Here is a 16,723-nt window from a genome sequence, read left to right as displayed (position 1 = left end):
AAAAAACGAATTTTGCAAAATGTGCTGTGTAGAAAGCAATGGCGTCGCTTTCCGCTCATTACCGAAACCTTTCTTCGTTACTTAAACCGACGCTGTCCGATCGCGACTGATCACAATCTCTCCTTTGCTCATTGCCACTATCGCTTCTGCACAAGTGGTCCGCGGACCAAAGGTTGGGGACCACTGATATAAACATGGAAAATGTAGGCATATAAACGCTTTTTAATAACATGAACAGTGTTGTGATGGGACAGATTGCCAAAGCGTTACGTGCGCACCAGGAGTTAAACTGCTTGAGCGAATCCTGGAGAACAGAGTGAACATCAGAACAGCGAATCGCACGAAGACGCCGATATGGCCCTAGAAAAGGATTCGCCTATCCGTATCTAGTAGATATGACCGGATATGATCGGTGAGATATGACCTTAACCTTTTAGTTAATAAATCAGGAAAGCCCAAAAAGTTCAGCTTGGCCAGCAGGATGCGATGTGATACGCTATCAAACGCAGCTTTGATATCAGAATAAACGGCATCAACTTGAACACCTTCATCGATCGAGCGGTGGCAATAATTTACAAGTTCTAATAAATTGGTCGTTGTTGATCGTTTAGGCATGAAGCCATGCTGGGTCGCACTGATGTAATTACGAGCGCAGGCTAGCAGCGGCTCATAAACCTGTAGCTCGAACACTTTAGCGCAAGCACAAAGTGACGTGATGCCGCGATAGTTAGCTACGTCAGATTTACACCCCGTTTTGTAAATAGGAACCATCCAGGAATTCTTCCATACCGAAGGGAATGTGCCGGACTGCAACGATTTGCAAAAGATTTTAGATAAAATCGGAGCGATTGAAGACAGACAGCGTTTAAGTATGATCGCAGGTGTGCCGTTCGGTCCCGGAGCGTAGGACGATTTGAGGCGTCCAATCGCGGTTGCGACACTTTCCGCGTTAATAACAGGCAAAGCTGGACAAAGGGCTCCCATGGGCGTGTTGACCAGTGCGGCGTCTACGGTCTCGAGATCCACGACATCCGGTTGGAATGAATCCGCGAAGCGTGTAGCAAATAACTCGCACACCTCGGCAGGTGTAGTCGCGAGGGTCCCACCGTAAGTTATGGTACTCGGAAGGCCAGATGAATTACGTTTCTTCTTCTTCTTCTTCTTCTTGGCTTAACGACCTTACAGGTCACGCCGGCCATTTCTGGCTTACTAGACTTATTTTACCACGTAGCCGGATAGTCAGTCCTTGCTACGGGGGGACGGTCCGGATGGGATTTGAACCCGGTCTGGCCGTGTGGACTGGCGCCGTTTATCACATGCACCACCGGGCCGCCCCTACGTTTATTGTTACGTTTATTGTTGACAAAATTCCAGAAGAACCGTGGGTTACGGTGCAGGTTGAATTGGACACGGTATAAATGTCTTCGGTAGCATGACCTATTGTAGCGCCGGTAGAGCGAGTGCACGGTAATGCTGCCTTGATGTTGCAGAACGCCGCGCACGTAGATTCCGATAGGCTACACGTTTAGCTTTTTTCAGAGCCCGTAAAGTACGATCACCCCACGGTGGTCCACCGGGTGGTATCTGCAGAGGCACGCATTTGCGCAGCGCGTGTGACATAAACTCAGAGAAAGCCTTAACTGCTAGGTCAAGAGAAGCGTAATCATTGCAGCTAAAACGTTCATCAAAAGTTGAAATCAAACTCTCAAGTTTATGAATATCGGCCCGGGCGAAGTTCAGACGCTTTCCAGTGGTGATATTAGCAGCTAGATTAACGGGTGCTATTGCATCGAACTCGAGTGGTGGGTGATGATGATTAATCGGGAGCAGAGAATTATCGCTGACTGATACCACCGATGAAGCGGACGCTGTTTCAGAGTTAGCGAATATAAGATCAAGGACGTTGCCAGAGGAGTTGAATTTGTTATTAATTTGAAAAAGCGCGTTGTGATGTAAATCATCGATGAACTGAGCACGACGTGTAGACAGAGAAACTGGCTCAAAAAATTGGAAAGAAGCATCGGTATCGGCGATTGCAGCTGACCAGGAAATCGAATGTTGATTAAAATCACCAATAAGCAAGAAACCGTCGCCAGGCCGCAGAGATGAGCATATGTTGCTGGTGCAGTCAAGAACAGTGCTGATCGTTGTCGCGCACGCACTGTGGCTGGGAGGAAGATAGACAGCAACAACGAGCAAGCGAGTATTAGCGAACAGGATACAAACACAGATTATCTCGAGCGCCGGGTGATGCAACGGGATCTCGTATGAGTTGAGCGATGAAGAGCAAGCGATCAAAACTTCGCCACCGCGAGAGCAAACACTGCTAGCGGCGTTCCTATCACAGCGGTAAACACAGAAGCTCTTGTCGAAAAAGAGAGCAGATGATAAACTTGAGTCCAGCCACGTTTCGTTGAGAATAATGACGTCATGATCAGCTTCCAACACCGATAAACTAAATTCTCTATCCTTCGAACGCATGTTGCGGACATTCTGGTAGTAGAAAGAAATACGTTGTGATTTCATCGCTGCGGTCGCTAACATTGATGATGAGTGCAGAGGATCATTTCGGGTCGGAACCACCGTAGGGGTCCTGCACGGTAAAGTATCGGTAATAGTGTGAGTGACATTACAGGGTTTATCAGCCCATACAACAAGCTTTAGAATGACATAAACAACACAGAATTCGTTACAAACAACCTTTTCAGACTTGAAAACACATTACATAGTTTTAGCTACACTGTTTCAATGGATAAAACAACTTGAGCATTTGTTTTGAAACATGTCTGATTTGTCAAGATTTCTATACCTATATGATGCACATCGAAGTTTGAACTGTGAACTGAAGAATTGTGCGGGCAATAACCAAATTACTTTTTAATTTTTTTCGATTAATTATTTATCAGGAGATAAAAGAAATAAACTTGTACGACTCTGTTTATTTTGCATCATATATTTATGTGCATCATATAGGTATAGAAACCTTGGCAAATCTGACATCTTTCTATAAAATGTTCAAGTTGTTTTATCTATTGAAACAGTGTAGCTAAAACAATGTAATGTGTTTTCAAGTCTGAAAAGGTTGTTTGTAACGAATTCTGTGTTGTTTATGTCATTTATGTTTATGTCATAAAGCTTGTTCTATGGGCTGACAAACCCTGTATACGATGATGTTTGAAAGTGGTGTGGTAGAGCGCGGTTATATAGGAAAAAACTGGTCCAAAGTTGTTTGGTGCGTTCTGGTATTAACATTCGTCATAGGAAGTTCAGTTGGAGAAATCAGCGTGTTATTCGGATAAGGTGGTGGGTAAGTATGATCGGGAGTCATTGGTTGATGCGACGGTGATTGACGAGAGTAGGCGACATTCTTGTGTGTTTTTGCTTGTTGAATACGCGCAATAAACTCACGTATCTGCAGCCCAGCCGGCCAAGATTCGGGGAAAGTGCTTTAACCCGAAGCGCGGCGGTGATTCTCACCTTGAATGAGAGCGCTCTTACTGAGAGTGGATCCGTACCTTTCTTCAGCAGGCAGAAACCGATAGCATCTTCGGTATGTAAACAATTTTTCACCATGGTGACAACTTGGTCAGCTGTGACGGATGGTTCTACGCTCGAGATGTCTATCCACATGTAATTCGGTCGTGTTGACAGTGGTAATGCAGTTGCAGAAGTGAGTGTGGTATAAGTCCCTATGATTGTCGGTGGTAGTGATGGTGCGTTGTACGGGATGCTTTTCGAAGTTTGGGTAACAACGGCGGGTGCTGGAGTGGCAACGGTGTTGGTATCAGATGATGAACAAACATCTCTGTATAATCTACGACGTTTACTGGCCGGAAACAAAGGAAAGTCGTCCGTATGAGAGGTCTGGGCGGGGGCTCGATTGGCATCAATCTCCGAGTGTCGGAGGGATGTCACGGAAGAACGCAACTCATTGACCAGCGGTTCAAGTGATAGCGTTTTCATGCTATCCACTACGGCAGAGAGACAATCGATGCGTGAGCCTTTCTCAGCCCTCAGGTATCTAGTGCGCGGATTCGCGAAAACGGCAGCGCAGCCAGGACAGCACCAAAGAAGCTGCGCTTTCAGCGAGATCTCCTTTAACAAGGTTTCAGCGACCGATGAACAGCCGAAATGGAAAGCCGAGTCACAGAAGCAGCAGGATCGAATCCTTCTCCTTAAAATCGATGGCACAACAGTTGCATACAGATATCGCGAAAAATTCACTGAGATTGTTGTGATGCCGAGCGTCGCGAAGATGGTCAGAAAAAGGTAAAATTCAGTAGCACAACAAACATGCAACGACGGAACTAAATAATTCCTGTGTGAAGCCTACAAAACTCTATACTTTGAGAGTAGTCAGAACACGAATCACAGAGTTTAACACACAATAAATTAACAGAAAGTGCAGAGCACACTGAGTCAATGGGGCTTTTAAGCAAACGTCAAAAATTTTTTAGCTCCGGATTGGCCTCCCTCCATAATGCAGCGAGTCTGCGTTGTGCTGTAGTCAGTGAGTCACGCATTTGTGTCACGACCTTTTTTTTCGTTAGTATAGGTACCACAAATCTTCCGGAAGCGTCTCTTTTCACTGTTCCAGTAAATTGTTGTTCACATGATTTTTCTTCTGTGGACGGTGTGCTGGATGATTCGCATGACTCGATTTCCCAAAATCTACGGATCAACCTCGCGTAGTTTTTTTGTGTTCCTTTTTTCTGTTTTCTACTTAATATTTTACACACCTCACACCAAAATTTAGCGAAAATCATCGGACAGCAGAATCACCTCGCAGCCGAAAGGACGTTGCACACCCGTTATGTCCTGCAACGTTCGATCGACTGCTTCGAGAGCGTACCGACTGCTTATCGACGCCTCATCTCAAACTTCCAGTTACGACTGAACTGGAATGCTACAGGTGGAATGTTCGTTTAAGTCCAGGGCAAATTAAACGTGGAGTGCACTGTTTTTCCTCCTGTAAGCAACATTGCTGTTATGTCGCTTGCTGCGGTTGCAAGCGTAATTTCTGAATGGAATCCTAGAAGAAAATCCGTGGTGTATAGCAGCGCTCTGGCAAAGTTGTGTTGTGCCTGTAGCTGGAAAAACCGTGTCAACATGGTATGGTTACTGCACTTTAACACGCACGAAACGGTTTCATTTGAACGGCAAAAAGTTCTGCTGATTTTCTATATGAATTGGCAGTGTAACAATAGAGTAACCGTACATTTTATTTTCGCTAGATCTCACACGCACGTCCTTCGCTTGCTATCGCTGTTTTGTGAATCCTACTTCTCACCGCGCTACTTCGATCCTATCGATCTTATCGTTTTTCGAAGCAGGGTTACTACTGTGGGTTTCGAAAATACTGATTACAGTAGTGTGAATTTTTGCCTGCAAATCAAAGCGCATAATCCGCCAGCAGTTGTCCGTCGGTGAAAGGTAGCGTACATCGATATGTTGCTGAATCTCAACGATGTCTACCGCCAGGGAAACACTGAGACGGTCGTGCCCCTTATACACGAACTTGTACAAATACTTCACGCTTAAATTTAAATTTTTATAAAGTACTTTAAAATTTAATGCTGAAATGATTTCTTCGTACCGGGGCGCATCATAAATCGACTACATGCATCACCAAGCGTTTTGTTGGGCAGCAACAACACCGACACCACTACCTCTGTGCCACTCCCCGTTCGACATGCTCCGTTTTGAAAATGATTTTCGAATTTTGGTTGTGCCATTTCATGCGCGCCATTATTTCCTTCAGACCGTGGCTCCGAGCGATCATCTGGTTGTAGTCCCGTTCACGATCCCTAATACTACTATTGGTACCGGTTACCTCTTCGTCGGCGGATGGATTCTTTGGGTACTTCACGCTTACATTTAAATTTTTATAAAGCACTTAAAAATATAATGCTGAAATGATTTCTTCGTACCGGGGCGCATCATAAATCGACTACATGCATCACCAAGCGTTTTGTTGGGCAGCAACAACACCGACACCACTACCTCTGTGCCACTCCCCGTTCGACATGCTCCGTTTTGAAAATGATTTTCGAATTTTGGTTGTGCCATTTCATGCGCGCCATTATTTCCTTCAGACCGTGGCTCCGAGCGATCATCTGGTTGTAGTCCCGTTCACGATCCCTAATACTACTATTGGTACCGGTTACCTCTTCGTCGGCGGATTGATTCTTTGGGTATTTTACGCTTACATTTAAATTTTTATAAAGCACTTAAAAATATAATGCTGAAATGATTTCTTCGTACCGGGGCGCATCATAAATCGACTACATGCATCACCAAGCGTTCTGTTGGGCAGCAACAACACCGACACCACTACCTCTGTGCCACTCCCCGTTCGACATGCTCCGTTTTGAAAATGATTTTCGAATTTTGGTTGTGCCATTTCATGCGCGCCATTATTTCCTTCAGACCGTGGCTCCGAGCGATCATCTGGTTGTAGTCCCGTTCACGATCCCTAATACTACTATTGGTACCGGTTACCTCTTCGTCGGCGGATTGATTCTTTGGGTACTTCACGCTTACATTTAAATTTTTATAAAGCACTTAACAATATAATGCTGAAATGATTTCTTCGTACCGGGGCGCATCATAAATCGACTACATGCATCACCAAGCGTTCTGTTGGGCAGCAACAACACCGACACCACTACCTCAGTGCCACTCCCCGTTCGACATGCTCCGTTTTGAAAATGATTTTCGAATTTTGGTTGTGCCATTTCATGCGCGCCATTATTTCCTTCAGACCGTGGCTCCGAGCGATCATCTGGTTGTAGTCCCGTTCACGATCCCTAATACTACTATTGGTACCGGTTACCTCTTCGTCGGCGGATGGATTCTTTGGGTACTTCACGCTTACATTTAAATTTTTATAAAGCACTTAAAAATATAATGCTGAAATGATTTCTTCGTACCGGGGCGCATCATAAATCGACTACATGCATCACCAAGCGTTTTGTTGGGCAGCAACAACACCGACACCACTACCTCTGTGCCACTCCCCGTTCGACATGCTCCGTTTTGAAAATGATTTTCGAATTTTGGTTGTGCCATTTCATGCGCGCCATTATTTCCTTCAGACCGTGGCTCCGAGCGATCATCTGGTTGTAGTCCCGTTCACGATCCCTAATACTACTATTGGTACCGGTTACCTTCGTCGGCGGATTGATTCTTTGGGTATTTCACGCTTACATTTAAATTTTTATAAAGCACTTAAAAATATAATGCTGAAATGGTTTCTTCGTACCGGGGCGCATCATAAATCGACTACATGCATCACCAAGCGTTCTGTTGGGCAGCAACAACACCGACACCACTACCTCTGTGCCACTCCCCGTTCGACATGCTCCGTTTTGAAAATGATTTTCGAATTTTGGTTGTGCCATTTCATGCGCGCCATTATTTCCTTCAGACCGTGGCTCCGAGCGATCATCTGGTTGTAGTCCCGTTCACGATCCCTAATACTACTATAGGTACCGGTTACCTCTTCGTCGGCGGATTGATTCTTTGGGTACTTCACGCTTACATTTAAATTTTTATAAAGCACTTAACAATATAATGCTGAAATGATTTCTTCGTACCGGGGCGCATCATAAATCGACTACATGCATCACCAAGCGTTCTGTTGGGCAGCAACAACACCGACACCACTACCTCTGTGCCACTCCCCGTTCGACATGCTCCGTTTTGAAAATGATTTTCGAATTTTGGTTGTGCCATTTCATGCGCGCCATTATTTCCTTCAGACCGTGGCTCCGAGCGATCATCTGGTTGTAGTCCCGTTCACGATCCCTAATACTACTATTGGTACCGGTTACCTCTTCGTCGGCGGATTGATTCTTTGGGTACTTCACGCTTACATTTAAATTTTTATAAAGCACTTAACAATATAATGCTGAAATGATTTCTTCGTACCGGGGCGCATCATAAATCGACTACATGCATCACCAAGCGTTCTGTTGGGCAGCAACAACACCGACACCACTACCTCTGTGCCACTCCCCGTTCGACATGCTCCGTTTTGAAAATGATTTTCGAATTTTGGTTGTGCCATTTCATGCACGCCATTATTTCCTTCAGACCGTGGCTCTGAGCGATCATCTGGTTGTAGTCCCGTTCACGATCCCTAATACTACTATTGGTACCGGTTACCTCTTCGTCGGCGGATGGATTCTTTGGGTACTTCACGCTTACATTTAAATTTTTATAAAGCACTTAACAATATAATGCTGAAATGATTTCTTCGTACCGGGGCGCATCATAAATCGACTACATGCATCACCAAGCGTTCTGTTGGGCAGCAACAACACCGACACCACTACCTCTGTGCCACTCCCCGTTCGACATGCTCCGTTTTGAAAATGATTTTCGAATTTTGGTTGTGCCATTTCATGCGCGCCATTATTTCCTTCAGACCGTGGCTCCGAGCGATTATCTGGTTGTAGTCCCGTTCACGATCCCTAATACTACTATTTGTACCGGTTACCTCTTCGTCGGCGGATTGATTCTTTGGGTACTTCACGCTTACATTTAAATTTTTATAAAGCACTTAACAATATAATGCTGAAATGATTTCTTCGTACCGGGGCGCATCATAAATCGACTACATGCATCACCAAGCGTTCTGTTGGGCAGCAACAACACCGACACCACTACCTCAGTGCCACTCCCCGTTCGACATGCTCCGTTTTGAAAATGATTTTCGAATTTTGGTTGTGCCATTTCATGCGCGCCATTATTTCCTTCAGACCGTGGCTCCGAGCGATCATCTGGTTGTAGTCCCGTTCACGATCCCTAATACTACTATAGGTACCGGTTACCTCTTCGTCGGCGGATTGATTCTTTGGGTACTTCACGCTTACATTTAAATTTTTATAAAGCACTTAACAATATAATGCTGAAATGATTTCTTCGTACCGGGGCGCATCATAAATCGACTACATGCATCACCAAGCGTTCTGTTGGGCAGCAACAACTCCGACACCACTACCTCTGTGCCACTCCCCGTTCGACATGCTCCGTTTTGAAAATGATTTTCGAATTTTGGTTGTGCCATTTCATGCGCGCCATTATTTCCTTCAGACCGTGGCTCTGAGCGATCATCTGGTTGTAGTCCCGTTCACGATCCCTAATACTACTATTGGTACCGGTTACCTCTTCGTCGGCGGATTGATTCTTTGGGTACTTCACGCTTACATTTAAATTTTTATAAAGCACTTAACAATATAATGCTGAAATGATTTCTTCGTACCGGGGCGCATCATAAATCGACTACATGCATCACCAAGCGTTCTGTTGGGCAGCAACAACACCGACACCACTACCTCTGTGCCACTCCCCGTTCGACATGCTCCGTTTTGAAAATGATTTTCGAATTTTGGTTGTGCCATTTAATGCGCGCCATTATTTCCTTCAGACCGTGGCTCTGAGCGATCATCTGGTTGTAGTCCCGTTCACGATCCCTAATACTACTATTGGTACCGGTTACCTCTTCGTCGGCGGATTGATTCTTTGGGTACTTCACGCTTACATTTAAATTTTTATAAAGCACTTAACAATATAATGCTGAAATGATTTCTTCGTACCGGGGCGCATCATAAATCGACTACATGCATCACCAAGCGTTCTGTTGGGCAGCAACAACACCGACACCACTACCTCTGTGCCACTCCCCGTTCGACATGCTCCGTTTTGAAAATGATTTTCGAATTTTGGTTGTGCCATTTCATGCGCGCCATTATTTCCTTCAGACCGTGGCTCCGAGCGATCATCTGGTTGTAGTCCCGTTCACGATCCCTAATACTACTATTTGTACCGGTTACCTCTGTAGTGTCGTAAGTGTAGGTTAGCGTATAAGCGTATAGTGTAAGCGTTAGATGTAAGTATATGTATGTATGTATTAGACTAAGAATAAAGAGTCAGTCGATAAATAGCACTCGAACGAGCAACACCTAACTCCATAATAGTTGGCGACGAGGAAAAAGCAAACGAAAAGTCAAATATTAGTCATGTCGTTAATCGGAGAAATTGAACCATTTGTCATGGGCGAAAGCATCAGGGAGTACTTGGAACGTATTGATATTTTTTTCCAAGTTAACGAGGTGGAAGATTCAAAGAAAACAGTGATGTTGTTAACGTTGGGAGGAGCATCGCTGTATAGCCTCATATCAAAGATGGTGTTGCCTGAACAGCCAAAGACGCTAAACTACGAGAAGCTGTGCATTAAGCTGCAAGAGCAATTGGAACAGAAAGTCAACGTAGTGGCGGAACGGTTCAACTTTAGAAACTGTCTACAAAAAGATAGTTCTGTTGCGGAGTACATCGTGGAACTGAAATCGCTCGCACAATCGTGTAAATTCACGTGCTGTCTAAAGGAAAGCTTGCGAGATCAATTAGTAGTTGGTGTCCGAGATGAAGGACTAAGGAAACGTCTTCTTCGAGAGTCCGAGTTAACATTCGAGAGTGCAGAAAATATCGCCAGAACATGGGAAGCTGCGGATGAACAAAACGAAACATTTACATCGAAAGAGAAACCGAGGGAAATGGCGGTGATTAAGTGTGCGCCAAAACGAAGCGTCGGTCCAAAAGTGCACTACCACCGTGGGAACAGTACACCTTTACATCAACAGAGCTACACGCATAAGCAGGAGAGCAAGCAGCAGCAGCAGCAGCAGCAGTGTTACAGATGTGGAAGATCGCATAATCCACAGACATGTCCTGCGCGTATGTGGCAGTGTTTCAACTGTAAGAAGTATGGTCATGTGTCGTCGTGTTGCCGAAGTACGAACGTGCATAGTTTGCGAGCGGAACCGAAGGATGTGTCGCTAACACGCATATTAGAAGAGAATACGATCAGTAATCCAGAAGTGTGCGTTTTAAATATCAACGGTGTAGACATTGCGTTTGAGATAGACTGTGGTGCGTGTAATACGGTAATACCGGAGAGTGTGTATAGGAAAGAGTTTGCTAATGTCGAATTAGAACAAACACATTTGCGTTTTATTACGGCATCGGGTCAACGTCTGACACCGTTAGGAAAAATATGCGTAAACGTAGCGATAAAAAGTAAAACGGTCCGTCTAGAAGTCAACGTAATTAAAACAGAAAATAACGGTAATCCTTTACTAGGTCGTGATGCGTTGGATATATTATTTCCGGATTGGCGAAAAGGTTTTAAATTAAATCAAATCGAAGCGGACAAATGGCTTGGAGACATGAAAAAAATGTTTCCGAATCTAACAAACGGAAATAACAAGGAAACGATAGAAGGGTTTGAAGCCAGTTTAGTGTTAAAACCTAATTTTACCCCAATTTTCCATAAAGCGTATTCAGTGCCGTTCGCATTAATAGAAAAAGTTGAAGCCAACCTAGATAAATTAGTGAATGACGGTATACTAGTACCAATACGTACATCAGCGTGGGCGAGCCCTATAGTGGTTGTAGGAAAAAGTGATGGCTCAGTACGTATCTGTTTGGATGGAAAAGCTACGATAAATAAATATCTTACGGTAGAACATTACCCATTACCGAGGATTGATGATATTTTGGCGAAAATTGCAAATTGGACAGTTTTTTGCAAAATAGACCTAACAGGAGCGTACTTGCAAGTAAAGTTATCAGAAAATTCGCAAAATATTTGTACTATAAATACGCATAAAGGGCTATACAAGTACACTAGAATGCCATTTGGAGTACAGTCTGCGCCTGCAATATTTCAAACAATAGTAGATCAAATATTGTTAAAGACTAAAGGCATTGCGTATATGGACGACATACTCGTTGGCGGAGAAAATGAAAAACAATGCATGGAGAATGTATGCGAAGTTTTAAAAAGGCTGGAATTGCATAAAGTAAAGATAAACGAAAAGAAGTCGGAATTTTTTAAAACAGAAATAGAGTACCTAGGCTACAAAATATCAAAGAACGGAATAACACCAAATGAGTCAAAAGTAAAAGCGATTATTGAAGCACCGGTACCATCAGATGTGATGCAATTACAAGCGTATCTAGGCATGATAAATTATTACAGCAGGTTTTTGCCAAATCTAGCAACAATATTGAGTCCGATGTATGAACTTCTACGCAAAGACAAAAAATATGTATGGTCAAAGGAATGTCAGGAATCATTCGAAAAAGCGAAATCAATGTTAGTAGATAACAACGTTTTAGTACCATTTGATCCTAAAAAACCTGTTATTTTAGCAGTAGATGCAAGTCCTTACGGTTTAGGTGCAGTTTTGTCTCATGAAATTGGAGGGGTAGAAAAACCTATATATTTTGCTTCAACAACTCTTTCTCAAGCACAGAGAAATTACGCACAGGTTCATAAGGAAGCATTAGCCGTTGTTTTCGGTGTCCAAAAGTTTCATAAATACATTTACGGAATCAAATTCAAACTGGTAACAGATAACTCAGGCGTCAAAGAAATATTCAAACCGTCAAGAACAACTTCGTCTATAGCAGTAGCTAGGCTGAGCCGATGGGCATTGTTATTAGCCAATTATGAATATGTGATAGAGCATAGGCCAGGAAAATGTATGGGTCACGTGGATGGGTTAAGTAGATTACCTTTGGCAGAAATTTTAGAGATAGATGAGGAGTTCACACAATTAAATGCGATTTCGTCTTCCTCAATTATCGATATTGAGTTGGTCAAACAATTCCAAAAGTCAGATAGTATTTTGCAAAAAGTCTACAAAAATGTTAAGTATGGATGGTCGAACAATGTGAAATGGGAGTTGAAAGATTATGCTAAAGTTAGTAACAGTTTAGCAATAGAAGATGGAGTATTATTTTTTAACGATCGAGTAGTAATACCAGATAAGCTGAAAGATAAAATAGTCAGTCTATTCCATGAAAACCATGATGGTTTGGTAAGAATGAAAATGTCAGCTAGGAAACTCGTGTGGTGGAAAAATATGGATAGAGATTTTGAGCAGTATATAAAAGCATGTCAAGTCTGTCAGTGTAGACAAATCGTACCAAAAGAAATAGTCGCAACCAAATGGTTGCAATGTACGCGTCCGTTTCAAAGAGTGCATATAGATTTTTTCTTTTTTGAAAATAGTACGTTATTTATAATAGTCGATAGTTTTTCCAAGTTCATGGAAGTAAAAATTATGAAAAGTACTAAGGCAGAAAATGTTATAGAGATGCTAGAAATATTTTTTGCATATTTTGGGTTACCAGAGGAAATCGTGTCAGATAATGGTCCTCCATTTAGTTCAGAAAAGTTTTTGTCGTTCTTAAGAGCAAAAGGTATAAAAGTGAGTAAGTCCCCGCCGTACCACCCACAGTCAAACGGGTTGGCCGAGAGAGCGGTTAGGACAGTAAAAGATAGTCTAAAAAAGTATTTGTTGGATACAAGATTAAAACCATTAAGTCTACAAAGGAAGCTGAATCACTTTCTAATCAGTTATAGAAATAGTCCATGTACTGTAACTAAAGTCACGCCGTCGGAGAGAGTATTTTGCTACGTACCACACACATTAATAACAAAAGTAAATCCTATAAAAGGACACGAAAGACAAATCTTAACTAAGGTAGAATCAAGAAGGCAAGTTCCAATGATAACAAATCATGATCAGTATGAAGAAGAGGAAGAAGTGTATTACAAAAATCACTTTAAGGAACATATGAGATGGATTCCAGCAATAGTCAAAAAGAAAATAAGTGGTCTAAGATACTTAATAAGTCTGAATGGAGTAATACGCATGGTGCATAAAAACCAAATAAGGAAAAAGGATAGTAGGATGAGTAAGAATGTAATTGTAGTACCAACAAATGTAAATATTTCACATAAAAGGAAAAGGAGTGAATCAAGTCCTCCACCGTTAAGACGATCGAAAAGACTGGAAGGACAACCAAGATTAAAGTACCCTAGATAGAAAGTAAACTTCGTTTAAGGGGGAGAATGTAGTGTCGTAAGTGTAGGTTAGCGTATAAGCGTATAGTGTAAGCGTTAGATGTAAGTATATGTATGTATGTATTAGACTAAGAATAAAGAGTCAGTCGATAAATAGCACTCGAACGAGCAACACCTAACTCCATAATAACCTCTTCGTCGGCGGATTGATTCTTTGGGTACTTCACGCTTACATTTAAATTTTTATAAAGCACTTAACAATATACTGCTGAAAAGATTTCTTCGTACCGGGGCACATCATAAATCGACTACATGCATCACCAAGCGTTCTGTTGGGCAGCAACAACACCGACACCACTACCTCTGTGCCACTCCCCGTTCGGCGTGCTCCGTTTTGAAAATGATTTTCGAATTTTGGTTGTGTCAAGTTTCGTTCACGAACCCTAGTAGCTAATATTGGTACCGGTTGCCTTTTTTGGCGGAATGTTTCGGTGGATTCAAACGCTGTCATTTTAACGCGACCTTTCCCCTTTTTTCCTATCACTGAATCTATCACATACTCGATGATCTGTGCTTCGTTCGTTTTCCACTGCAGTTTAATTTCGGAACAAATCTTGTGAATTTCTTCGTTGGTGTTCGTTTTCGAATATACTGAGTCTCGATTTTGACGGATCTGGTGATCACGTTCCCGTTGCAACTTCATGAATGTATTTCGAGTCTTTTACTCATATCGATTGATGCCGACATATTTCGAGGCATAAGCCGTGACAGCTTACCTTTCTATAGTTTTTTTTCGTCAATACTTGTGTCAATAGTGTATCTTAAAAAGTGTAACACTCTTTATGTAGACTTCTTTACTTCGTGGTTTGAAATTTTCTCAACTTTTCTCCAATCTTCAATAATTCGAAATTTTTTTTATTGTTTTTGAAGTGCCTTATAAATGCATGCATTAACACATTTATTGATAATTAACACTAGAACTACCGAGCGTTTTAAGCGTTTTTCGTTCATTGTTAATTTTAAAAACAATTAGGAAGAGTTGGAGTATATTTTATTGTTAATTTGAGATCGTAAGCATATATGTATAAGTAAAATAAATGTTTCAACTACCTTAGGATTGTTTAACCCCAAAAAATAATGTGATGAAAAGGAAGCGTTCCAGTCAAAATGACTGGTCCGGTAGTTCTAGTGTTAATATCAGACAGTGTCTTACTACTGTCTTACACGTAGTTGTTTTTCTTCTAGCCAGTTTTTTGATGCGGTATACAGGGTTTATCAGCGCATAGAAAAAGCTTTAGAATGACATAAACAACACAGAATTCGAAATAAACAACATTTTCAGATTTTAAAACACATTACATCGTTTTAGCTACGCTGTTTCAATAGATAACACAATTTAAACATTTTATAGAAAAATGTCAGATTTGTCATGTTTTGAATACCCATATGATGCAAATGCACATTAACACCTTACTCGCGTTTGAATTTTCAACCGAAAAAATATACAGAGTCGTACAAGTTTGTATCTATTTTACCTCCTGATGCGTAAATCAAACCACATTTAAAAATCCAAAAATTAAAGGATATTGCTTGATCGTTGCATTGCTTTAGAAGCTGATTCCCACAAGAAAAATTGCAGAAGCCTTTACAGAGTTTATCAGCCCATAGAACAAGCTTTAGAATGACATAAACAACACAGCATTCGTTACAAACAACCTTTTCAGACTTGAAAACACATTACATTGTTTTAGCTACACTGTTTCAATAGATAAAACAACTTGAACATTTTATAGAAAGATGTCAGATTTGCCAAGGTTTCTATACCTATATGATGCAAAATAAACAGAGTCGTACAAGTTTATTTCTTTTATCTCCTGATAAATAATTAATCGAAAAAAGTTAAAAAGTAATTTGGTTATTGCCCGCACAATTCTTCAGTTCACAGTTCAAACTTCGATGTGCATCATATAGGTATAGAAATCTTGACAAATCAGACATGTTTCAAAACAAATGCTCAAGTTGTTTTATCTGTTGAAACAGTGTAGCTAAAACTATGTAATGTGTTTTCAAGTCTGAAAAGGTTGTTTATAACGAATTCTGTGTTGTTTATGTCATTCTAAAGCTTGTTGTATGGGCTGATAAACCCTGTAATAATAATTACTTGATTTTTGCATCTACTAGCAATTTGGATGTTTCGATACAATCGGGAACGATTGATTTTGTGTAGCATATTTTAGGTTTCCCTTACTTCAATCAAAAAAGCATAAAAATGAGCAAAGTTGACAATAGTCACGATCGCTCCCAGAGCAAACGAAACGAAACGAGCAAATATAGAAAAAAATCAGAGCTCTCTTTGGTAGCATTAAAAATCCATGACAAAAAGTATATTTTATATCAAAAATATTTCATTGTAATGACAAACAAACAAACAAACATACATACTAACAAAGATATAAGTTCACAGTCGTTTAGCTCACAGTTATATAAGGGTTGGTTCATTTAGAAATGGGGCACTTTGCATTGCGTATATCTTTAATACCACTAATCCAATTGAAAAACTTTGTTCGAACGAATCATAGGTTTTGATGTAATTTATTTAAAAAAAAAATATGAAAAAATTACTCTTCGCATTTACGAAGAAATTCTCGGACTTTTCTGTTTATTCCGCTCATCAACCGGCGCACAGTTGCTTCAGTCACTGTTTTGGCCAGTAAATTCCACCAATTTTTCATTTGTGTTGTTTCTTTAGTAACTGCTCCCTTTTTCTTTAATTTTTGCTTCATTGTTGCCCAACATCGCTCTATTGGACGAAACTGGGGGCAATTTGGTGGATTCAGCTTT

At 41.5% G+C, this 16,723-nt stretch overlaps 2 protein-coding genes across 9 annotated transcripts in view; one reads left to right on the top strand and one right to left on the bottom strand.

Annotated features, from left to right (window-relative positions):
• Positions 1 to 16,723, top strand: part of LOC125769138 (putative nuclease HARBI1) — a 101,470-nt gene that overhangs the window by 29,335 nt on the left and 55,412 nt on the right. The window lies entirely within an intron of this gene.
• LOC125769190 (uncharacterized) lies at positions 1,138 to 15,077 on the bottom strand. Of its 8 annotated transcripts, none has more exons than XM_049437761.1 (3): positions 14,074 to 15,077; positions 7,170 to 7,835; positions 1,138 to 6,169 (listed from the first exon to the last, which is right to left on the bottom strand). In XM_049437761.1, exon 3 carries the CDS (start codon positions 2,542 to 2,544, stop codon positions 1,438 to 1,440), a length of 1,107 nt encoding a protein of 368 aa, XP_049293718.1. In that variant the 5' UTR covers positions 2,545 to 6,169; positions 7,170 to 7,835; positions 14,074 to 15,077; the 3' UTR covers positions 1,138 to 1,437. The 8 variants fall into 8 exon arrangements, 4 of the variants coding, with proteins under 4 accessions (XP_049293718.1, XP_049293711.1, XP_049293724.1 ...); XM_049437754.1 differs by lacking the exon at positions 14,074 to 15,077 and adding an exon at positions 9,008 to 9,376 and having other exon boundaries at positions 7,170 to 8,005; XR_007419037.1 differs by lacking the exons at positions 1,138 to 6,169; positions 14,074 to 15,077 and adding exons at positions 6,183 to 6,671; positions 9,008 to 9,411 and having other exon boundaries at positions 7,006 to 8,005.

This window comes from Anopheles funestus, chromosome X (assembly GCF_943734845.2).
Source record: "Anopheles funestus chromosome X, idAnoFuneDA-416_04, whole genome shotgun sequence".
NCBI classification, from domain to species: domain Eukaryota; kingdom Metazoa; phylum Arthropoda; class Insecta; order Diptera; family Culicidae; genus Anopheles; species Anopheles funestus.
The sequence above is the reverse complement of the archived record's forward strand: the minus strand, read 5'-3'. Positions and strand labels throughout refer to the sequence as shown.

What these genes read in the sequence shown, in the direction of transcription:
- LOC125769190 (XM_049437761.1), bottom strand. Translation starts at nt 2,544, where the DNA reads ATGTTAGCGACCGCAGCGATGAAATCACAACGTATTTCTTTCTACTAC.